The sequence below is a fragment of the Pipistrellus kuhlii genome, unplaced genomic scaffold, assembly GCF_014108245.1.
Source record: "Pipistrellus kuhlii isolate mPipKuh1 unplaced genomic scaffold, mPipKuh1.p scaffold_m20_p_9, whole genome shotgun sequence".
NCBI lineage: Eukaryota > Metazoa > Chordata > Mammalia > Chiroptera > Vespertilionidae > Pipistrellus > Pipistrellus kuhlii.
In genome coordinates this window covers 33,544,201-33,568,699 of record NW_023425595.1, presented here as the reverse complement: position 1 = coordinate 33,568,699, position 24,499 = coordinate 33,544,201, and the positions used below count along the sequence as shown (strand labels likewise).

Sequence of the window (24,499 nt, the reverse complement as noted above, 5' to 3'; positions counted from 1 at the left end):
GCTCCACACCGAGAAGCCACCAATGAGAATGCGCGGTGGGACCTTCCCCGCCGTCCTCTCCACGCATGCGCGTGCTCTCCTCACGGAGGCTGGTTCCCGGCGGGAGGCTCGGAAGCGTTCCAGCTGCGGACGGAACGGACGCGCCGGGGCGCGCGTTCAGTCCTCTTGTCTTATCCGCCTGTTCGGTGAGCACTGCTGCAGCTTCTTTGCTCGGTGAAGCGTGACGGGCACTGCGAGGGCGCAGAGCCGCCGGCATTCCTCTGCTTCACCATTCTTCCCATGTCTCCTCAGTCCGGACCGGCTTCCCATTCCAGCAGCTACCGACCTTCCAGCCTGCCCTGTTCTCTGAGCCAGTCCTGCCTCGTGTTCCTCCGGGGTAGACGGAAGCAGGGAGGTGGTGGGGGAAAGAGTAGGGTAGCATTTCCTGAGTCCCGTGGTAGCCCAACCATTGGGCATCGTTACGTTAATGCTTACACTAATTCTGTGACTTACATGTTACCTTAAAGACGAAACTGAAAAAAGATGGCGTGATAAAGCGTTGCCTGTATTCGAACTCGGGCTTTTTGGCTTAGGACTGAAGGCACTTTTCTTTCCCCTGTGTTTGCTCTAAGGTTTGCTCCTTGCCTTTAAAGTGCTCACAGTGGGTTAAGAAGAGGAAACACGCGCCGAAATAGGGACGACCATTATTGAACTCTTTGGGCAGGCCAGGCTCCTTTACCAGCGTTATCTCATTTAGTCTTTAACAGTCCTGTGGGAGTATATATATCATCTCCATTTTTCAAGAGAAATGAAGTGATTTGCTTAAAGTCACCCAATACATCAGTTTCCAACCCAAGTCTGTTTCAAAGCCCATTTTCACCCTCCTCAGGTTATACTGCCCCACAGCAAATGGGTTCTATGTAGGGCTGTGGAGTCGCTTAAATCCTCTGGTCACGTCCCCATTGCCTTCTCGGCGCCCTGCCATGGCTCACAAGGCCTGGCTCTGATCAGATACTTTCTCATCTTGCCCGTTTCATTTGTTTTGTTTTCTCCGCATAATCTATTCTCCAGTCACACAGAACCTTACCTTCCTCCCGTGAGTCAAATTCTCTTTCCAATAGCCTTCCCCATTTCCTCCCTTCATTGACAGGAGTCTTCTTCCTTTCCATCTCTAGTTAATTCCTGTTCATTCTTCAAGTGTCAGTTTACAAATCAGTTCCTTTATCCCTGTCTGGATTAGTTATCACTCCACGGTGCCCCGAATCTGAGCTATCTGTACACAGAGTACAGTAAACTGCCTGTTTACTTGTCTAGACTGAAATTCCGTGAAGGCAGGAACTGTCTCTCTGGTCACTCCTCTGTCCTCAGCTCTAGAATATGCCTGGTACATGATAGGTGCTCAGTGATCATTTGTCAAATGTATCATAGACACAGGGAAGGCATTAAGCAGCTCTAGTTTCTTTATAGCCTGACATGGTGAAATGTGTCCAAAGGCTGAGATAATTTCTTCTCAAGTCTTTCTTTTTTTTTCTTTTTTCTTTTTTTAATATATTTTATTGATTTTTAATAGAAAGGAAGGGAGCGGGATAGAAAGCTAGAAACTTCAATGAGAGAGACATGGACCAGCTGCCTCCTGCACACCCCCTACCGGGGATGTGCCCACAGCCAATGCACATGCCCTTGACCGGAATCGAACACGGGACCTTTCAGTCCGCAGACCGACGCTCTATCCACTAAACCAAACCGGTTTCGGCCTCAAGTCTTTCTTAAGTTCTTTCTGTATGCTATCTTCTTTTTAAAAAAATGTATTTTATTTTTTACAGATTGGAAGGGAGAGAGATAAAAAGTTAGGAACATCGATGAGAGAAACATCCATCAGCTGCCTCCTGCACACTTCCCACTGGGAATGTGCCCACAATCAAGGTACATGCCCTTGACCAGAATTGAACTGGGTACCCTTGAGTCCGCAGGCTGATGATCTATCCACTGAGCCAAACTGGTCAGGGCTGTATGCTACCTTCTACTCCGTGTTCTGAAGCAGATGATCTTGGGAAGAAGTTTGGGCAAATTCACCTCACATTAAGTACTCATACTCAGCTCTCAGACTCCTCTCTTGCCCTGGCCACTACATACCGTATGTTACAGCCACACAACTCTCTATTCCTCCCATTTGTCAAACCCTACACATTCTTGGGTATTTCCCCCAAGTATTAAACTTTGTTCTTCAGCCATAGAATAACGCTGATATTAGAAAAGAAGACATTCCTTTGGGGTGAATCAGAGATAGCTTCTCCAGAAAGGTGATATTTTACCTAATTCAAATTCCATTAGCAGAATCTATTCCAGCTTATTGTTCTAGCATTCTCACATACTTTGTCTCATTCCATTTAGTTCAAACCATTTGTAGGCCTGCTCTCTGCCACACCTAGTGCTGAGGACACCAAGTTGAATCAGGCCCATTCTCTGTCCTCAAGTAGCTTAGTCTCCAAAGAGAAACATATACATAAATACCGTGTTTCCCCGAAAATAAGACATCCTCTGAAAATAAGACCTACTTACAGGTTTCCTTCTGAGTGAAATATAAGGCATCCCCCCAGAAAATAAGGCCCCCCTAGGCTAAACATGAGAGATTTGGTCCACTGATTCTGAAAGAAATGGAGTCACAAATTCACCAGGAAATTCAGGAATTGGATTGTTATGATGATGTTCCAGAAGATGATGACATGATTGTCATTGAATAAGTGAGTAAATTCTTGATACTGTAGGATTCACAGTTTGTCTGGTTTGTGTTGACAATTACCGTACTACCGTACCGTATACAGGTAATAAATTTCCTTTATTTTCATTTAACAATAAATGTGTAGCGTATTATTCTTCATGGAAAAATAAGACATCCCCTGAAAATAAGACCTAGCGCATCTTTGGGAGCAAAAATTAATATAAGATTTATATATATATATATATAATTCGGGGAAACGGTAGGCTATAACAGTGCAGTGGTCAGTGTTATCTATACTAATAAAAGGATAATATGCTAATTAGAACAGCCGTCTTCCAGACAACCACCCAGACATCCTTCTTAACAAAACACACGGGGGAGGGGGGCCCGAGGCCGAGGCAGGGGTAGTTAGGGGGATCAGGCAGGCAGAGAAGTTAGGGCAGGCAGGCGGGTGAAGGGTTAGGAGCCAGAGGTCCCAACTGCCAGTTTAGGCCCTATCCCTGTGGACATCCCCTGAAGGGTCCCGGATTTGAGAGGGTGCAGGTTGGGCTGAAGTACCCTACCCCCCACCCTCGTGCATGAATTTCATGCACCAGGCCTCTAGTTTAATATAGAGGAATCCCATATATAATTATGTTCCTACTCTAACCTTGTCTCCATTGATGTCTAGAGATTCCTAAAGATGTCAACTCAAGGACATACTTGGGCCCGTCAGGTGAAGAAGGAGGGTGAGGAAGAGGACCCGCTGGACCAGATGATCTCCCGCTCTGGCTGTGCTGCCTCCCATTATGCAGTGCAGGAGTGCATGGCCCAGCACCAGGATTGGCGGCAGTGCCAGCCACAGGTGCAGGCCTTCAAGGACTGCATGAGTGAACAGCAGGCAAGGCGGCGAGAAGAGCTGCAGAGGAGGAAAGAGCAAGACAGTGCCCACAGCTGAGCCCCAAACCATCTATCCCCAGAGGATGGCCTGCAGAAACTAGCACCCAGACAAATCCTAAACAGTGGAAGTGTGGGCCGAAAGGTATAAAACTCCGGATAGTCTTTGGGGTTGGGGCTGACAGCCAGGCAGCCATGGGCTTGGACATGACTGTCATAAAGAAAGACCTGTCATATTTTATTTGTTTAAAAATCTTTATTGTTGAAAGTATTACAGATGTTGTTCTTTTATCCCCCATTGATCCCTTCCACACTACTTTTACCCGCCCCACATCCTCCATCTTCATCACACCATTTTCCATGTCCAAGGATTATGCATATAAGTTCTTTGGTTAATATTTTTCCTCCTCCCTTCCCCCATGGCTGTCATATTTTTATGGTGAGAACCACACATCCTCACTATTTTTGTTTCACGAATATTAAATATTGACCAATATCTGTCATGTAAAACAAAGAGTGGGGTTAAGGCATGTTCTTCTATCCTACATCTTGGGTCAGTGTGCCAAGTACTGAGCTAATTACATGGACATTGAATTTTAGAAGTAAATTCACAATCTAAAGGTAAATTGGTTACCTAATATGTCTTCATTTATTCAGTCATTGGTTCAACAATAGCCAGATTTCCTCAGACCTCACATGCCAGGCACTGTTGGAAACCAATGTGATAAATAATATGATCTTTGCCTTTGTGTCTAGTTTAAGAGACAAATGAAACAACACTGGAACAACTAAGTAATTCCTAACAATGATATAAGTGACTTTATCTTTCACAAGTTGTTCTGGATGTTTCATCTGATCTAATAGAAGGGAAAAAGCAATGTGGAGGAAAAAAAACCACTGAATGACTCTTACATGCTAAAGTCTATTGAATTAACAGATGTAGAGTCTGACCTCAACACACTCCCAACCAAACACATGTAATGTTGACTTGACGTTCAAAAAGTACATTTAACATAAACACAGATTTTTCCGCTTTTGAAAATTAGAGAAGCTGTCAACACAGAGCTTATATTCCTACTTGACAACAATTTGCTGGAGCTAAATATGGTTTCTTTTAGGTGGTTGCATTCTCTGGCTCATAAATTGCCACCACTTCTCACTTTGTTTCCATGGAATTATATTGTTCATTCTGTTACTTCTCACCTAGCCTTGTAAGGCACTGACCTGTGCAAAGGGACATATGCTGTCATCATCATCATCAGTAATATTTCTTGTGTATGTGTATCACATATCATGTTTTATTTTATATCTATATAAATTAGAAGCACAAATCTAAAGTACAGTAGCACCTAAAACTACCTTTGAATGTTAGTATTTGGGGAGGAGAGAAAGAGAAAAGAGAGGAGAAGATAGGAATACCGGTTTAAAGAACAATAAAATCCAATTTCAGCCTCAAGCAGAAGGGGCTGGAGAGAGAGACGGAGAGAGAGAGAAGAAGATGTGCTAAGTGCTGTGGGTCATCAGAAGGAGTACTGGGGACTGGGGTTTTCAGCAAGAATCTCAGAAAAGGGATTTAGTTGAGTTGAACCTTTAAAGATAAAGTAGATATTACCAATTTGTAACATAACAGGAAGGATTACCATCTGTAGCAAATAAAAAGTATCTAGAATTCAGTAAGAAAAAGCAAACAGCCTTAGCCAGCTTGGCTCAGTAGATAGACTGAAGGGTCCCAGGTTCTATTCTGGCCAATGGTACATGCCTGGATTGTGGGCTCAATCCCCAGTAGGGGCATGCAGGAGGCAGCAGATCAATGATTCTCTCTCATCATTGATGTTTCTCTCTCCTCCCTCTCTGAAATCAATAAATATATTTTATAAAAAAGGCTAACAGGCCAGTTGAAAAATGAACAAAGTTAAATATTCCTCCACAGTCCAGCCATTGTGGCTCAGTGGTTGAGCAATGACCCATGAACTAGGAGCTCGCCAATTCAATTCTGGTCAAGGCACATGCTTGGAATGTGAGGGCATGTAGAAGGCAGTCAATTGATGTTTCTCTTTCAACAATTTCTATCTCCATCTCACTTCCTCTCTAAAATCAATAAAAAGCATTTTAAAAATTAAAAATATACCCCCACAATAGGAAAACGTATTCTGCATCACTGATAGTAAGACAAATGCAGATTTTAAAAAGTATTATCTGATCCTCTTGGCAAAAATTGAAGTTTTTATAATGCTTTTAGCAGAAAGGATAGGTGAAAGAACCTCCAAACCAGCTATGGGAAGGTAGCAAGTTTTGGAGGATTACAGCTATAACTGAACTAATGCTGGATGAGTAACAATATATTTAGGCAAAGGGTGCTTAACCCTTTTCCTTAAGTAAATGAAGATAAGTCCTATTTAATAGACACACTAAAAGAATTAAATGAGATAATATATAAGTAATAATAAAAATTGTTAGCATTTATTGAACTATTAACTAATATTTATGGAGCATTTAACCCAGACCTTTTGGTTCCAGAATCTGTGCTCTCATTCCCAGTGATATGCTTTCAAATCTCACTATACCACTTACTAGCTGGGTGATTTGGCGCAAATTACTTACCATCTCAGGCTTTGCTTTTTTAAAAAAAAATATATATATATTATTGATTTTTTACAGAGAGGGAGAGGGATAGAGAGTTAGAAACATCGATCAGCTGCCTCCTGCACATCTCTTACTGGGGATGTGCCTGCAACCAAGGTATATGCCCTTAACCAGAATCAAACCTGGGACCTTTCATTCCGCAGGCTGATGCTCTATCCATTGAGCCAAACCAGTCAGGGCTCAGGCTCTCTTTTTTTCTTCTATAAAAATAGTTATAATGCCTTTCACATAGGCCTCACAACTAATAAATATAGGCCTTCCTCATAGGATTGTTGAAAGAATGAGTTAATATTGGTATAGCAGGTCTTTAAAGTAATTTCTTTCAATGTCATTTTGTTAAAATGATAAGAAATGTAGGAATTTAACTGTCTACGTCAATTAGCCTATTACATAGTAAAATTCGTGTCATTATACATCGTTTTGCTTAAAGTTAACCTACTGACATTAAGAACTTACTGTAAAGAGCTTAGAAACAGTGTCTGGTACTTAGTAAGTAATCACTAAATGTTAGCTATTATTGTCATTTTTCTTGAGTGCTAGTCACTATCCTGAGTTACATTATCTCATTTTAATCCCTCATAACACTCCATTAACTCACCTTTACAGAGGAGGAAATACAGGTCAGATTGAGGATCAGACTCCAAGTGTGTCTTGTTCTAGAGCCTATGCTGTTTTCTGCTCTGCTCTTTCACAAGCTTCTGGTGCCTGGTATGATGCTGAAAACAGTAAGTAACCATATTTACTGTGTAAATATTGCTGTAGTTTTTTTTAGTGCTTTACAAAAGGAAATTAACCGGTGCAGGTTGCCCTCAGTGTTACAGATTAGTGTGGTGGTGGTGTTTTTTGTCTCAGCTCTACAGCCCACAGCTATGGCCCTAGAGTTAAGGTGGTCCGTGCCTGTCCCTATACAATCTACACCTTTCCCTGCAGAGAGGCTTGGTGTCAAGGGATTAATAGAGAGACCTCTTAGCTGGCTGTCCCCCATTGGGTAGGCCTAGGACTGACTCATGATTTGGCTCTTGCCTGCAAGGTCCTTGGCTGGGAACTTGGCCTGTGTTCAGTGGAAAGATGCATTGTACTGTGTTTTACTAGATGAGTAATAAGATACTCTTCCCACTTTCACTCCCTCAGGTACAATTGCCAGACTTTTCTTTCTTCAGAGCCTGGGTATTTTGTCTAAATAGCGAGCTGATTCTCTAAACCTGAAATGTCTCAGAATGAAAGTTTCCAGGGGAGTTATAAAAACTAAATGAATCATTTTAGATTTCCGGGGATATCAGACATTTGGAGATAAAAATGGCACAAAGAGATCAAAATACTACATGTGAAACAAGCATGAGACACATTGGCCACCCCCGTCTGCAGTGTTTTGCAGCAGGTCTAGTTTTAGACACCCCCAATGCATGCTTGGAGAGCTTTTCTTCACTTTACATTCTAGAAACTGTGGGAACCAGGGATCTCAGCATTGCTGTGGTGTCTGAATGGCCAAAATATCCAGATTTCATTTCTTTCTCTGCAACTAAAACACCCTTTCAAGATCCACAGTGGGCAATTTAAAGCTCTGGTGGGGGAAATAAGGCATCCTCAGCCAGAGGAAAAGGACTAACAAAGCTGAGGAATCTACTGACTGTAACTACCCGTAGTAGAACTCCCCATATGACCCCAGGTCCTATTTGAAAATTACTGATTTACAAAGAAATCCATTTCTAACAATCACAGTGTGTACTGAACCAGGAATTGAATGTCCTGGGGCCATCCCTGGCTGACCGTGGTTAACTGGGTAACCTTGGACAAGTCTCTTTCCTTCCTACACCAGTTAACTCATCTGTAAAATGAAGACCAAAACATATTATCCCAAAGGTTATGTGTTGATAGAGCCAAAACTAAAACCCAGCTATTCTGATTCCCTAATCTATTGACCTCTCTCTTCCCTCCTGCCGACCCCGCTAGTCTTTATAGCAGTACTAGGTAGGCTATAGTTTAACCCTGACTAAAGCAGAAGTATGCGGAAGGAATGAAGTATTGATACATGCAACAACACAGATAAAACATTAGGGTAAATTAATATAAGACACAAAAGGCTACATACTGGGTGATATTTAAATAGTACTAGCTAGACAGACCAAACCAATCTATGGCAATAGAAATGAGATTAATGGTTGCTTCTGGGGGAAATGAAAGAATGTAAAGGAACACACCAGCCACAATATTTTTTCTTTTTATTTTTTATTAAGGTATTATATGTGTACATATCTTTCCATTACCCCCCCCCCCCCAATATTCTTTATCTTGATAGAAGTATAGTTTTCCTAGATGGCTGCATTTTTTAAAAATATATATTTTATTGATTTTTTTACAAAGAGAAAGAGGGATAGAGAGTTAGAAACATCGATCAGCTGCCTCTTGCACACCCCCTACTGGAGATGTGCCCGCAACCAAGGTACATGCCCTTGACCGGAATCGAACCCGGGACCCTTCAGTCCACAGATCGATGCTCTATCCCCTGAGCCAAACCGGTTTCGGCTAGGTGGCTGCATTTTTAAGACTGATCAAATAATACATTCAAAATCTGTGTTTCACTATATATGTTCTATCTTCATGGGGAAAAAATATTTTAAAAGTATGCTGAAGAAGTTTAGAAGGAAAGGTAATCTAACATTTACTGATCACTTGCTAGCTTATTATGTACATTATCTCAAACTCCTAAAAGAGAATTATCTCCATCTACAGATTAGAAAACTGGTTTAATAAGATGAAAATAACTCACCTGAGGCCTCAAAACTAATAAATGTAGAAACTTTGGAATAGCCCAGGTTTGTCTACATCTTTTTTTTTTTTTTTTTTTTAATATATTTTATTGATTTTGTACAGAGAGGAAGAGAGAGGGATAGAGAGCCAGAAACATCAATGAGAGAGAAACCTCGATCAGCCGCCTCCTGCACACCCCCCACTGGGGACATGCCCACCATCAAGGCACATGCCCCTGTCCGGAATCCAACCCAAGACCCTTCAGTCCGCAGGGCGACTCTCTATCCACTGAGCCAAACCGGTTTCGGCTGTCTACCTCTTTATAATAGGTTCTCAGGAAAGGAGACTTCATCCTAGAGGCAGGAAACAGACACCCCCTTTGATCTCATTGCCATTTGACCTTGGAAAAGTCCATTTCCCTCTGGCCTCAGTCTGGAGCAAGGATGGGGAACTTTTTTCTGCCAAGGCCATTTAGATATTTAAGACATCACTCTCGGGCCATACAAAATTATCAATTTAACCCAGCATGGCTCAATTGTTGACCACCGACCTATGAATCAGGAGATCATGGTTCAGTTTCCGATCAGGGCATATGCCTAGGTTATGGGCTCGATCCCCAGTGTAGGGTGTGCCGGAGGCAGCCAATCAATGATTTTCTCTCATCGTTGATGTTTCTCTCTCTCTCTTCCTCTCTGAAATCAATAAAAAAAAAAAAAAACATATAGGTTTTTTTTTTTTTTAAAAAGTGGTGGTTCAGCCGGGACCAGTTTGGCTCAATGGATAGAGCGTCGGCTTGGGGACTGAAGGTCCCGGGTTCGATTCCCGTCAAGGGCATATACCTTGGTTGCAGGCATATCCCCAGTGGGGGTGCGCAAGAGGCAGCTGATCGATGACTCTCTCTCATCGACGTTTCTAACTCTCTATCGCTCTCCCTTCCTCTCTGTACAAAATCAATAAAATGTTTACAAAAAAAAAAAATTTAAAAAGTGGTGGTTCAGCCCAGCTGGTGTTGCTCAGTACTTGATTGTTGACCTATGAACCAGGAGGTCAGAGTTGGATTCCTGATTGGGGCACATGCCTGGGTTGCAGGCTTGATCCCCAGTGTGGGGCATGCTGGAGGCAGTCGACCAATGATTCTCTCTCATCACTGATGTTTCTATCTCTCCCTTTAAAATCAATAAAAATATATATATATTAAAAAGCAGTGGTACAGCCGAGACCGGTTTGGCTCAATGGATAGAGTGTCGGCTTGGGGACTGAAGGGTCCCGGGTTCGATTCCGGTCAAGGGCATGTACCTTGGTTGCGGCCATATCCCCAGTAGGGTGTGTGCAAGAGGCAGCTGATCAATGACTCTCTCTCATCGATGCTTCTAACTCTCTATCTCTCTCCCTTCCTCTCTGTACAAAATCAATAAAATATATTAAAAAAAAAGCAGTGGTACATTTACACAATGAAATACTACTTGGCCATAAAAAGAAAGGAAATCTAACCTTTTGCAACAGCATAAATGGGCCTGGAAAGTATTATGCTAAGTGAAATAAGCCAGTCAGAGAAAGACAGATATCATATAGTTTCACTTATATATGGAATATAATGAATAAACAAAAGAGAAACAGACTCATAGATACAAACTGACAGCTGTCAGAGGGGAGGGGAGTTGGGTGTCTAGGTGAAATAGTTGAAGGGATTAAGAAGAAAAAAACAAACAAAAAAACCTCATAGACACAACAGGATGGTGATTACGAGAGGGAAAGGAGGTGGCAACAGGTAGAAGAGGGTAAAGGGGATAAATGACAATGAAGGGAGACGTTTTGGATGGTGAACGTACAGTACAATATACAGATGATGTATTATACACTGAATTGTACACTGAAAACAAAAAAATGTCAACACGATATATTCAATAAAAATTTTTTTTAAATATATTTTATTGATTTTTTTACAGAGAGGAAGGGAGAGAGATAGAGAGCTAGAAACATCGATGAGAGGGAGGGGGGCAAAAAGAAAATCAACAAAATATGTAAAAATAAATAAGAAGGAAAAAAAAGAAAAGAAACATCGATGAGAGAGAAACATCGACCAGCTGCCTCTTGCACACCCCCTACTGGGGATGTGCCTGCAACCCAGGTACATGCCCCTGACCGGAATCGAACCTGGGACCTTGCAGTCCACAGACCGATGCTCTACCACTGAGCCAAACCGGTTTCGGCTCAATAAATTTTTTTAAGTGCTAAGAATGCTCTGAGTTCCCACAGACTTGTAGGAGTATCTCAGAGTAGCAGTGGTATATAGGAGAGAGGGGTCTGTCACTATTAACTGTGTGACCAGAGGAAGTCACTTCATCTCTCTAAAACTCAAGTTTTTCCATCTATAAAATTGAGATACCATCAATCAAGGATAATCTGAATATAGTACATAGCATTTATAAAAGTTCAACAAATATGAGATATGTTCACACACACACAGATACCCATCCACATTCACACTCATATGCACCCTAAAAACTGGTATAAGTTTTAGAGCTAATATAGTACCTACCCCAGGGTCTAGCTGAATAAATGATATGTTATCTACAGAAAAAAAGAATGCATTGATGCTCAGAATAGGAAAACACTGGAGTCCCTTAGCATCAGCATCACCTGGAAACTTATAAGAAATGCAAATTCCAGGTCCTTGCTCAATTTACTAAATCAAAATTTCTGGAGGTAGGATCTAGCAATTTGTGTTTTAAAAAGCCCTCCAGGTCATCCTCATGCACACTTAAGTTGGAGTACCAATGACTTAGATCAGGGTTTGACTGTTTTTATGAAGGGCCACATAAATGTTTTAGCTTTACAGTTTGTTACTACTACTCAACTCTGCCATTGTAGTGTGAAAACAGCCTAAATAATATATAAATGAATGAGCATGGCTCTGTTTCAATAAACTTTTATTACAAAAACAGGCAATGAGGTTTGGAAACTAGATAGAGGTGGTGCTTGCACAACATTGTGAATGTAATTATTCACTTTCAATTGGTTAGTTTTGTGATATGTGAATTTCACCTCAATAAATTACTTTAAAAAAAAACACACACACCCATCAGCAGCAAATTTTTATTAGATGGAAGATACCTAGGGTTGACTCAAAGGAAAGTGGCAACAATTGGCAAGCATTCCTCCACAGAGGAGAGGACGCATTCCTGGCTGTGGGACCCTTCTATCTAAGGGTCAGGGTCACCTGCTTAACTTTGACCACTCAGAGAGCTCTTCCCCTGGGCACTCAATATCACCAGTGTTGGCATGAAAGAGCCTACAATGAGCTAGTTCAACTTGGCTATTAGTTCTTCCAGTTCTGGCCGAGCTTTGAATCTTCCCTTGAAGTCTTCTTCAGAGTGCTGGGGAGAAGAAAAAATAAGTGGGAATCACTGCAGAGCTTTCAATTACTCAAATATGCACAGCATCGAAAAAGGATCCCCCTGCCACCTCAGGAGAGAATGCATCAGAATTCAACTAGCTTTATTGAGTATCTATTATGTACCAGACTTGTATTAGGTACCATGGATTCAAAGCTGAATTGGACTTCCTCCCTGCCTTGAATGAACATCCAGTTTGATGACAGAAGACAGATTTATACAGAACTAATGTCAAAACTCTATAAGTATCACAATAGAAGGACTTATAAAAAGAGAGAATGCCAAAATTCCCCATTAACAATAGGAAATAACAGGTGCAGGACTGGATTATTTCAAATCAGCATGACCATCACATTTTCTCTCTAGATACAGATCTACAGTAATAAGCAAAGGATTAACAAGCATGGACTCAGAACAAGGGAGCTGCATGAAGCAAATGGCATCAGTCTAATATGACCTGATATTTCTGTGTCATAATAAGAATCATCTTGGCAACAAGGACCAAATACTCAGTATTTAGGCTAAAGTTCCTAATGTTTTCCAAGTTCTCCATGGCAAACTTCCTTCTGACTGGTATTCTTTACTGAATATATGCAGTGAGGGTACAATTAAGTTTCAAAGATCCAAGAGCTTTTTCTATAAAATACATTTCCCTATTTGTGTTCTGATTAGTTATACTGAATGTGATCTTAAATGGTGCTCTTTCTGTGTACAACTGCCTGAGGGGGAGAATTTTGAGGTGTGATGGACTTATGCCTAACATCAGGATGCTGTGATGGATTTCAGCTTGTGGTCCATAAAGCATCATTCTGAAGAGCCAGAATCACAGTAATACCAGTCTGGACTAAATTATCCACATCTCTTTATTGTTTCTAAAGCCACGTAGTCTAGATAGTTGGGCCACCAGGGGGACTCTTCTCAAACTACCACCTACCTCCTTCACTGACAGTTTGACTCCTTCAGGAAGATTGCTTTGGATTATTTCCAAGAAAATCTCTGCAAATGTAGCGCTCAAACCGCTTATCTGCAAAAGGAAAGATACTCTAGGAGAGAAGCTGAGCCCTAAACGGTTGCTCAGTGGTTAGATCATCGGCCTGCAGACAAGAGTCTCCGGTTTGATTCCAGTCAAGGGCACATACTGTGATGGCAGGCTTGATTCCCCGGCCCTAGTCAGTGCGTGTGGGAGGCAATCAGTTGATGTACCCCTCTCTGGGTTTTTCCCCCTCCCTTCCATTCTCTCTCAAAAAAAATCAATGGAGAAAATATCCTCGGGTGAGGATTAACAACAACAAAAAAAGAGGTGCTGAAAGCTAGGTGAGCGGGAGACATGGCATGGGCTCAGCTGTCAGTTCTAGCAAAGCTAGACCACTGCCTTTGGTGAAGGATTATCACCCAGAGATGGTTTCAGAGCCCAGTGTCTACAGGATTTCTCTTGTTCTCTGCCAGGGTGTCTCCTTGTTGAGGAGGTCATGTCCAATATCTGCTCCTGTAGGCAATGGATGTCATAACTGGACCAAAGAAGTTATCAAATCCAGGATGACTTTCTGAGTCAACTCAACCCATTCAGACCAGGACCTGACTGGTGTCGGACACTGTGCTGAGAATTCAGAGGTGGATCAGAAATGTGGTAGAAGGCCATGAAAGGGGCTCCAGAAACCCACTAGAGAAGTGCCTACCTAAATTAATCAGGGAGGTCAAAAAAGCTTCTGAATGGAGTCTTGAGAAAAACAGGAGTAAACTGGGAGAATTCAACAGTAGGGGGAGTTTTCAAGGCAGAGGAAGCAATATTCGGTAAAATATGGAGGCATAGCACAGTACTAGGGAATTAAAATTAGTTCCATGTGTAACTGGAATGAATAGGGTATGAAGAAAAGCAAGAGAATAATGAAGGCAGTTAGATGCTAATTTAAAGAGTTCAAATTTGATTCTACGGCCCTCAGTGGCAAGTTAGATCCGTCACAAGATTTATCTCAAATAATTTATTTCTAATACTTAAAGAACCAAAGATTTTAAGTACTTTATTTTAAAAATTAACATAGATTTAAGGTATTACTGCCTTAACATTCATTACCTTGCTGACATGTTTCTTGAGTAGATATAAAAGAAGTGATATTCATTGGCTAATTGATATTTCTCTCTCTCTCTCCTCTCCCCCGCCCCTCTTTTGGCAATAAAAAGGAAGGAAGTAATGATACATGCTACAACCTTGAAAACAGTATGCTAAGTGAAAGAAATTGGACATAAGACCATATATTGTACAATTCTATTTAAGTGAAATATCCAGAAGAGGTAAAACTATAAAGGCAGAAATTAGATTAGTGGTTGCTAGGAGTCAGAGGAATGGGGAAGAGAAATGACTGCTAATGGGTTCAGAGTTTCTTTTGGGGTTAATGAAAATGTTCTAATATTGACTATGGTGATTGATGGTTACATAAACCTGAATATATTAAAACCCATTTAACTGTACATTTTAAGTGGGTAAATTGTATTGTATGGGAATAAAACTTTCAATAAAGTTGTAAAAAAAAAAATGGAGGTAATGTTAACTGTGAATTTTTAATAATAGCTCTGGGCACTTTGATGATAGTGTGGTTGTCACCCATCTGTCTCTGCAATAAAATGACAGAGAAGCACTGCTAGAGCCAGCAACTGAGGGGTTTTAAGCAGGAAAATGACATGATATCAAAGTAAAGCGAAGTTGATGAATCTAAAAGATTATTTGGGGTAGAAGCTTTAGCATTTGGTGAATGAATGGATATCAGAGACCAAAGAAGGATCAAGCATTAGGCTCAAAGGTGAAGAAGATTCTAGAGACCGAGGAACAGTTCCTCTACAATTAGTTTATAAGTACCGAGTGCAGGGCACCTGTGGAACATCCCCGTGGAGAAGTCCAGTAGACAAATGGATATCAGATTTGAAGCTCAACCTAGAGATCAAGACTGGAGATCTAGGCATTGTCGATATATAATGACAGTTGCTAGGGTCAGGGGAATAAATGAAATTGCATAGAGGAAAAGTATTACATAAAGAGAGATGGAGGAATCAAAAACGGAAACCTGCAGAACATCGTCACTCAAGGGGCAGGATAAAGGAAGAGACAGGCATGGTAGGAGGAAAAATGTTCAGAGAGAAGAACCAAGAGAGGCAAATACATTTCAGGTTTCTCCCAGAATACTCACCTGAACCACTCGCTCATGGATGGTAAGAACTGCGTCCACAAACATTTTGCTGCCCTGCTCCGGTAGCTGCAACACCTCCATGGTTTTGGTGGGCATCGCATAACTGTGGGAAGAAAGAGGGTCTCCTTAAGCCAGCAGTACCCTTTTAGTCAGGATAGTCCCTGAGTACAGCCACTGGTGCATGCAGAGCTCCTGGAACCTAGAGCTGTTCTTTGCAGCCAGGGCAAAGTAATAAGATCCTCGTAAGCCTCCTCCAGAAGTCTCTAAACTTCCTGAAATGACAGAGGTGTCCACTACTTTTCTGCATCCCCAATCTTGCCTAATATAACACTCTGAATAATACCTGATGATTAGTAAGTATTTGCTGCTACTAAAGAATAGCCAATTTTTTTAAAAAGAATTGCTAAGTATTCTTTAGACTAGAGGATAACTTTGGGTATTTCCCCACTTCTAGAGAAATGAGGCCTAAAACCCAAATGTTTTAGAGCAAGATTTCTCAACCTTAGCACTATCTTAGACCAGAAAATTCATTTTGTTGTGGGGGGCTGGCCTACATATCCCTAAGATCTCCCTATTAGATGCCAGTAGTACCCCCTGCAAGTAGTGACAATCAAAATTGTCTCCAGACATTGTTAAATTCCCCCTAGTTGAGAACCACTATAGAGTCTGCTCGCTATAATCAGCTTCAGCAGATCTGCATGCTACAGTGGGAAGAGCATTGGACTTGGGGTCAAATGTTGGCCCTGCCACTTATTAGCAATATTTATTAAGGCGAGTCACTCCCCGCTCTGAGAAGAGGTCTATATCAATAGATTATTGTGAGGATTAGGTATGATAGGACTGATGGCTGAACAGAAATATGGCTCATCAAACTAAAGATAAATGGAATAACAACAGAATTTCTGAATTTTCATGCCATAAAAAGCTTCATTAATTAATAGCAGGAAGGCGTGGTCCTCTACAGATAGACTGCTACAAAAGGAAGATTGGTAAAATGGAAAATTGATTAGAGACATGACAGTCAGTCCTAGATTTAAATGTTGGCTCTGCTACTTATTTGACCTTGGATAAATTATCTCAGCTTTCTGAGACTCAAATTCTTCAGCTCTAAAATGAGGATAATATAATAATAACTAGTTATAGGATTGTTGCAATGATTAAACTAATTATTATTTGCCTGATATGCTGTGCCTACAAATACCAGTCCCCTTGCTCTGTGAACAGTGAGTAAATGGTAGGTATTGCAGATTCTTCCAGGCAGCCTCCCTAAACCAGACATAGTTTGGTAAGAAAATACTGGGAACTCTGGTCATTAAAGTAGAATGCCTTTGAGTAGTAAGAGTATAATTTTCCATTAGTTACTGCACTTTTCAGATTTAATCAATAGTATATTAAAAACAGAAGGGAAGAAATGAAATACAGTAACTGAATTTAAAGAGTCAACTTTTCATGATAAAATAATGCTACCTTTTGGGAATACTGCCTAAGACAGGGCAGAAGGGAGCTGGCTGGGGTGCTAGGGGACTTAGAATCTGTGGACTCTACTATATATAAGATATACCTCCATTTTATTTCATTTTTTTATATACCTCCATTTTAAACAATGTAAGTGGGCTTAAACAAAAACAGTAAGAGTCGCCTTTCCAGAGAGGTGCTGAGTGATGCTGTTACTCTCCAAAGAGCACAGGGGCTAGGATCAGCTTTAGGCTTGGAAGCTGCTCCCAGATGAGTCATATTTCCATCACTCCAGGCATCTGCTCAGCAAGGGAGGCAGGCAGATTAAGGGGCCTGCATGAGAGGCCCCTTCCTCTCCTCTCCTAGGTTAGCTGCAGCTATAGCAAAGCAGACCATTTATAGAACAAAAGCCAGCACTCTGCTCCTTTGCCCAATTCCACCTCAAGGTCAAAGCACTCCCCACACTTCCAGAGGAAAATGGATCATGATGGAATGAAAATCAAAAGAAAAAATTATTTCATCTCTGAAAAGCTGGGCAGTGAGAATGCCTAACCATACAGTGGTCTGAAAACCTCAATCAATGCAGAGAGTGAGTTGCTGAAAATGTCTCTTTATGCTCTGTGCTATATGGAGCAAAGAGTCAGGAAAAGGCACATATAAAAAAATCATTCAGTTTGCTGTTCTAGGAATCGTGCCCATGCCTATTGGAATTCAGTCCAAATCTAAGAGTATTTATTCATTGCCTACTATGTGTCAGGTACTAGGCAAGGTCTTAGGATTATTAGACAAACTGCTGATGGAGCCAGAAACAATCCTTGCCTTATGGATCTTAAGAGTCTAATAAGGAAGACTAATAAAAGTCAAGTAATTACAAGGATAAGAAATGACTTCTATGAGAGAGAAGTTATGTCACTTTTACTAAATATATAATATAGAAACTAACTTAATGAGTTTCTCTAAAGAAGTGACATTCAAGATGACATGTAAGGAAATAGCAGGAGTTTAGGTGAAGGGGAAAGAATATTATAAGTTCTGGAGAGCATATGCAAAGGTCCTTGGGTACGAAGAAACAAAAGCAAAGCTAGTGTAATTGGAGGGAAAGGGAGAGGGAAGTATGAGTTAAAGTATGAGAGGCAAGCCCAGACACCCTGGGGCACCTGGTATAAGCCGTGTGAGGACCTTTAATTTGATTTTAAGGGAATGGGAAACATGGGAGGAATTTGTCCATGTGAGTAACATTTTCTGAAACATAACAATGAAAGCTGTGTGGAGTACTAGTTAGGAGGAATTGAGAATTTGGAGGGGGGAAAAGTGGGTTCAAATCCAGATCTTGCCATTTATTAAATATATGTCTACAGGTAAACTTTAATAATTAATAAATAATAATAATAATAATAATAATAATAATAATAGCAGCCAAAAGTTGCTGGGAACTGTTGTAAGCACTTTAAATATATCAACTCCCTTAATTTTACTATAGTCTTTTTAGGTAGGTACTTCAATTCCATTTCATAGATGAGGAAACCAAGACACAAAGAGGTTAAGTAGTAAACTGCCCAGTGTCAGACAGTAAGACAATGGTAGCCCTGGCTCGAATAGCTCAGCTGGTTGAGTGTTGTCCCATGCACCTAAAGGTAGCTGGTTCAATTCCCAGCCAAGGCACATGCCCAGATTTCAGGCTCAATACCCAGGAGGGGGCATATACCGGCCGCCAATTGATGTTTTTCTCTCTCTCTGCCCTCTTTCTCTCAAATCAATAAAAACATATTAAAAAAAAAAAAAAAAAAGAAGAAGAAGAAGAAGAAGAAAGGAAGGAAGAAAATAAAAGAAAAAAGGCAGAGCACAAGTAAAACTTAGATGGTTTGGCTCCAGAGTTGAGCTATGATTCACTATGTACAAAGTGCTTGTTTGAATTAAATAACAATATACAAAAACAGTACTTCTCAGAGTGGCTGGCTGATGGTAGCTCAATGCTACTGCCTTCCTGCCTTTACCCAAATACAGCCAGAGTTTTTCACAGCTGGATTTTATTCTTTTTATTTTTTTTAATCCTCACCCGAGGATATTTTTCCATTGATTTTTAGAGAGTGGAAATGAGAGGGAAAGAGAGAAATGTTGATGTGAGAGAAGCATATCAGCTGGTTGCCTCCTGTGTGAGCCCTGACCAGGGCCCGGGCCGGGGAGGAGCCAGCCCCGGACCAGAACTGTACCCAGGACCCTTCAGTCCGCAGGCTGACACTATCTACTGAGCCAAAACGGCTAGGCCTACGGCTGGGTTTTAAAAACAGCACCTTACCCCCCACAGGGGATGTGCCCGCAACCAAGGTACATGCCCTTGACCGGAATCAAACCCGGGACCCTTCAGTCCGCAGACCGACGCTCTACCACTGAGCCAAACCGGTTTCGGCTATATTTAAAAAATAATAATAATAAATAAAATTAAAAAAAAAACAAACACATTTCTGTAAGGAGGACATATAAATAAATAAATAAATAAATGTCCTAAAAATTTAAAACACTGTTCCAGGGAGTTGATTCACTGTAGGTGGGATGACATTGTGTAAATGACATTTCATGTTTCTTTGCTACTACAACCTCTGAGAAGCTACCCCTAATCCCTGCCAGCTGGGGGGGGAAATCTCTTCATTAATTATTATTATTTAGAATGTAGCAATATGTCATTCTCTGCTAAGTGCTAGCATATACTATCTTATTTAATTTTCAGAACTCAAAGAAATAAAATTATCATCCCATTTATACAGAGGAGGTAACTGAGGTTCAGAATTTCCCAAGGTCATATTGGCAATAACTGGTAGAACTAGAATTTAAACCAGGCAGTTTGACTCCAGAATTGGTACTGTGTTGCTCAAAGTGTGGTCCAGAGACAAGTTGCTGGTGAGCAAACTGCTTGGCATCAGTCCAGGAAAAAGATAAGGAACATGCAACAGTCACTAAACACACTATTTAGTTCAGCCAACCCTTTTTTTTTTTTTTTTCTCTCTCAATATCAAGACTTGATGAAGGGAGCAAAGCATGAATGCACATTTTGGCATAAGCTTCTGATATCTTTGTGCAGTGCTACTTTGACAGCTATTGCTCTAAATTGTTTTACTATTCTGCTTCTTGAACTGGCATTGTACTTTAACTTTCACTTATCACCTTCATCTACATTATGTTAAAAATGTATTTTTATTGATTTTTTACAGAGAGGAAGAGAGAGGGATAGAGAGTTAGAAACATCAATGAGAGAGAATCGTCGATCAGCTGCCTCTTGCACACGCCCTACTGGGGATGTGCCCGCAACCAAGGTACATGCCCTTGACCGGAATCAAACCTGGGACCTTTCAGTCTGCAGGCCGACACTCTATCCACTGAGCCAAACCTGTCTCGGCCCTTCTACATTATGTTAAATAATTTCTCTGTGTGCGTGTGTGCACTCACATATGTACATATACTCCCTGAAATCAGGAACATTCACCTTAGTATCCTCCAGTTTAAAATGCCTAGTACAGTGCTTACCACACGAGCAAGAGAAGGCTCAATCAATAGGTTTTAATCAATTAATTGAAAGCACTGTCAATAAACTTTAGGAAATGTACACCACACAACTGGATTGTACAGTCATATTGAAGAACCTGTCATTCTTTCAACAATGGCTTAATGTTCCCCATGTGGCAGGCAGGCCCTGGTCTAGGTGCTGAAGAAATAAAGAACACAATCCCCATCTAGTCAGAGGGAGAGGAGCTGACACGTGAATAGACGATTAGAGCCCAAAGCACGAAGTGACACGATAGAGGTGTGTGTCAAGTGCTGAAAGAACAGCTGACTCTCTGGGGCATCAGAAAGAGATAAAGCATATCTTCAGGCCTAACACAATTGAAGTACTATCTGCTGTGAGAGCTAAAATCACACCTTATTATACAATCTTCCAAATAGCACATTTAGCACAATTATTCTCTAAGTTATAAAGGTTCAAAAGTTCATATATGTCCGAAACCAGTTTGGCTCAATGGCTAGAGTGTCGGACTGCAGACTGAAAGGTCCTGGGTTCGATTCCGGTTAGGGGCTTGTGCCTTGGTTGCAGGCACATCCCCAGTGGGGGGTGTGCAAGAGGCAGCTGATTGATGATTCTCATTGATGTTTCTAACTCTCTATCCCTCTCTCTTCCTCTCTGTAAAAAATCAATAAAATATATATTTTTAAAAAAGTTTATATTTGGCTTAATGGTGGGGCTCAGCTGGTTGAGCATCGTCCCATGTGCCAGGAAGTTGCTGGTCCAATTCCCAGTCAGGCATATGCCCTGGTTGTGGGCTTGATTCCCAGTAGGGGGCATGAAGAAGGCAGCTGATCAATGTTTCTCTCTCATCGATGTTTCTCTCCCACTCTCTTTACCTGAAATCAATTAAAACATATATTAAAAAAAAAAAAAAAAAAAAAAAAACCAAAGCCGGTTTGGCTCAGTGGTAGAGCATCAGTTTGTGGACTGAAAGGTCCCAGGTTCGATTCCGGTCAAGGGCATGTACATTGGTTATGGGTACATCCCCGGTAGGGGGTGTGCAAAAGGCAGCTGGCCGATGTTTCTCTCTCATCGACGTTTCTAGCTCTCTATCTCTCTCCCTTCCTCGCTATAAAAAAAAAAAAATCAATAAAAAAAAATATATATATATAAAGAAAAGACCCTATAGAATTAAAAATACTGGAGTCAGGCAGAAGTAGGTTAAATCCAGACAATTTACTAGTTCTGTGACTTTTGGCTATTCTGAGACTTGGTTTCTTCATCTACACAATGAGAATATATTAATATCTGTCAAGTGAGAAAGAGTATAATTTTCACCATATCCATATATTGTGCCGTGTACTACCTTGTCACAATGTCAAACCACCCAAAGTATTATTTGTTAAATATTTTTCTTTAAGTCAGCACACTTAAAAAATTAATTTAAAAAAGAATCTTGAGATGTGTAACAACTGGAACTTAAGAAGGTAACAAGATAATTCAATGGAAAAAGAAAATCTTTTTAACAAATTGGATATGTATATTAAAAAAACAACTTTGACCCATATCTCACACCATATATAAAAGTAACTCCAAATGGGTCACAGACCTAAAAGTAAAAATTAAAACTATAGAACTTCTACCAAAAAATATAGGAGAATATCTTCATGATATCTTGAGTTAGGCTAAGATTTCTTAGATCTGATACCAAAAGCATGAACAATTAGAGAAAAAACTGATAAAGTAAACATCAAACTAACTTCTGCTCTCTAAAAGATTCAGATAAGAAGGTAACAAGATAAGCCATAGACAGGGAGAAAAATATTTGCAAAACATACTGAAAAAGAACTGGTATTCAAAAACAAATTGTAAAAACTTTAATAATCCTCCTATCTAATAAAAGAGTAATATGCAAATTGACCATCACTCCAACACACAAGATGGCAGCCCCCATGTGGACACAAGATAGCCACCACAAGATACCCAACAGGGAAGGGCAGTTGGGGGGGACCAGGCCTATAGGGGAGGGCAATTGGGGTTGAACAGCCTGGCAAGGAAGGGCAGTTAGGGGTGACCAGGCCAGCAGGGGAGCAGTTAGGCAATGATCAGGCCGGCAGGGAATGGTTAGAGGGTACTCAGGCTGGCAGGCAGAAGAGGTTAGGGGCAATCAGGCAGGCAGGCAGGTGAACAGTTGGGGGTCAGCAGTCCTGGATTGTGAGAGGGATGTCCAACTGCCCATTTAATGGACACCCCTCAAGGAGTCGCAGATGGGAGAGTGCAGGCTGGTCTGAGGGATATCCCCACTTTGCACGAATTTTGTGCACTGGGCCTCTAGTTCAGTAATAAAAAACAACCCAATTTTAAAAGTAGACAAAAAATTTGGACACATCATCAAAGATAATATACGGAAAGTAAATGAGCTTGTGAGAGGATGCTCAACATCATTTATTTATTAGGGAAGTGAAAATTAAAACCACTATGAGATACCACTATGTATATATTAGAATACCTTTAAAAATAATTGACAATACCAAGTACTGACCAAAATGAGGAGTTACTGGAACTCTCATATGTTACTGGTAGGAATACAAAATGGTGTAGCTAGTTTGGAAACCAGTTTGGCGGTATCTTACAAAATTTAACATACATTCACTATATAATCCCAAAATCCAAATCTTAGGTAATTATCTAGGAGAAAAGAAGACATATGACCCACAAAACCTATATGCAAATTAACCATCACTCCAACACACAAGATGGCGGCCCCCATGTGGACACAAGATATGGCAGCTTTGATAATGATTACCAACAAACTGGAAATAATCCAAAAGTATATCAACTGGTGAATTAAAATCACCATTTAATGGAATACCGCTCAGTAATGAATCACTTACAAAAACATGGATAAATTTTAAACACATTATGCTAAGTGAGATGCCAGACAAAGTATGATTCTACTTACTTGATATTCTGGAGAACCTAAAACAACAGGGACAGAAAATCAATTGTAGTTGCCAGTGACTTGAAAGGGAAAAGGAAGGAGATTGACTATACTTGGGCACCAGGAAACTTTTGGGATTAATAAAACTTTTCTATTTTGATTGTAGCAAAGTATATATTTAAAAAGAGTGAATTTTACCACATGTAAATTATATCTCAAAACCTCATTTATCAACAACAAAGCAGAGCATACTATGCACATCAAGAATATTTCATGCAAAGACAGCCTTCATACCTTTCCTCCACTTTAATGGAGAGATGGTTGCAGAGGTTGTGAACATATTGGGCATAACTCTCTGCCAGCGCCATGTCATATGCAGTCATGTGAATGTTCAAAACCCCATATTCATAATCTGTCCCCAAATTAATGGCTCTCAATTCCACTGTTTTCTTACTCTTCTTGGGCTAAACGGAAAAACAAAAAGAGAAAGAAGATAAATGAAACTATTATATAAGAAACTAATTTTACAAAAGAAATTTTTAAATTAGTTCTTATTTAAAAATATTTTTAAAAATATATTTTATTGATTTTTACAGAGATGAGGGGAGAGGGATAGTTAGAAACATTGCTGAGAGGGAAACATCAATCAGCTGCCTCCTGCACATCCCCCACTAGGGATGTGCCCTCAACAAGGTACAGGCCCTTGACTGGAATCGAACCTGGACCCTTCAGTATGCAGGCTGACGCTCTATCCGTGAGCCAAACTGGTTAGGGCTAATTAGTCTTTCATATAAATTTGTTTATCACTTTCCTCTCAGGTTACCATACCTACAAAATGAAGTTCTCCTGGAAAGGAATGGGCAGCTTCCCTTGCCAGTCTGGGCTGTGACATCAGCCAATTAAAGGCAAGGGAATATTGCTGGCATTACTTTAAGATGAATACAGTGACTGTCTTTGACAATTAACTTGTCTTGAGACTCAACTTTCATCAAGAAAGTTTCTCAACTAGAAATAATCAAACCTAAATGCCCATCAAGAGAGGAACTTGTTAAATAAATCATGGAACAA

General features: G+C 40.6%; 2 protein-coding genes across 6 annotated transcripts in view; one reads left to right on the top strand and one right to left on the bottom strand.

Annotated features, from left to right (window-relative positions):
* Nucleotides 1-25: 25 nt before the first annotated feature.
* Nucleotides 26-24,499, top strand: LOC118712688 (cytochrome c oxidase assembly factor 4 homolog, mitochondrial). Of its 4 annotated transcripts, XR_006740926.1 has the most exons (4): nucleotides 26-185; nucleotides 3,369-3,719; nucleotides 6,824-6,942; nucleotides 24,250-24,499. XR_006740926.1 is itself a non-coding variant. In XM_045578119.1 (3 exons), the coding sequence occupies exon 3, from the start codon at nucleotides 3,381-3,383 to the stop codon at nucleotides 3,633-3,635; it is 255 nt and encodes an 84-aa protein (XP_045434075.1). In that variant the 5' UTR covers nucleotides 103-185; nucleotides 292-376; nucleotides 3,369-3,380; the 3' UTR covers nucleotides 3,636-4,404. The 4 variants fall into 4 exon arrangements, 2 of the variants coding, with proteins under 2 accessions (XP_045434074.1, XP_045434075.1); XR_006740925.1 differs by lacking the exon at nucleotides 24,250-24,499 and having other exon boundaries at nucleotides 6,824-8,392; XM_045578119.1 differs by lacking the exons at nucleotides 6,824-6,942; nucleotides 24,250-24,499 and adding an exon at nucleotides 292-376 and having other exon boundaries at nucleotides 103-185; nucleotides 3,369-4,404.
* MRPL48 (mitochondrial ribosomal protein L48) overlaps nucleotides 12,048-24,499 on the bottom strand; it is a 38,852-nt gene continuing 26,400 nt past the window's right edge. For both annotated transcript variants that reach the window (XM_036426662.2, XM_045578117.1), the window contains exons 5-8: nucleotides 23,726-23,895; nucleotides 15,540-15,642; nucleotides 13,295-13,384; nucleotides 12,048-12,342 (exon numbers count right to left, since the gene is read on the bottom strand). In XM_036426662.2, the coding sequence (XP_036282555.1) occupies nucleotides 12,268-12,342; nucleotides 13,295-13,384; nucleotides 15,540-15,642; nucleotides 23,726-23,895 (438 nt within the window). In that variant the 3' untranslated portion in view covers nucleotides 12,048-12,267. The remainder of the gene's footprint in view (nucleotides 12,343-13,294; nucleotides 13,385-15,539; nucleotides 15,643-23,725; nucleotides 23,896-24,499) is intronic.

Coding starts and splice junctions, on each gene's coding strand:
- LOC118712688 (XM_045578118.1), top strand. CDS start 66: ATGCGCGTGCTCTCCTCACGGAGGCTGGTTCCCGGCGGGAGGCTCGGA. Junction 186..3,368: donor TTGTCTTATCCGCCTGTTCG/GTGAGCACTGCT, acceptor ATTGATGTCTAG/AGATTCCTAAAGATGTCAAC.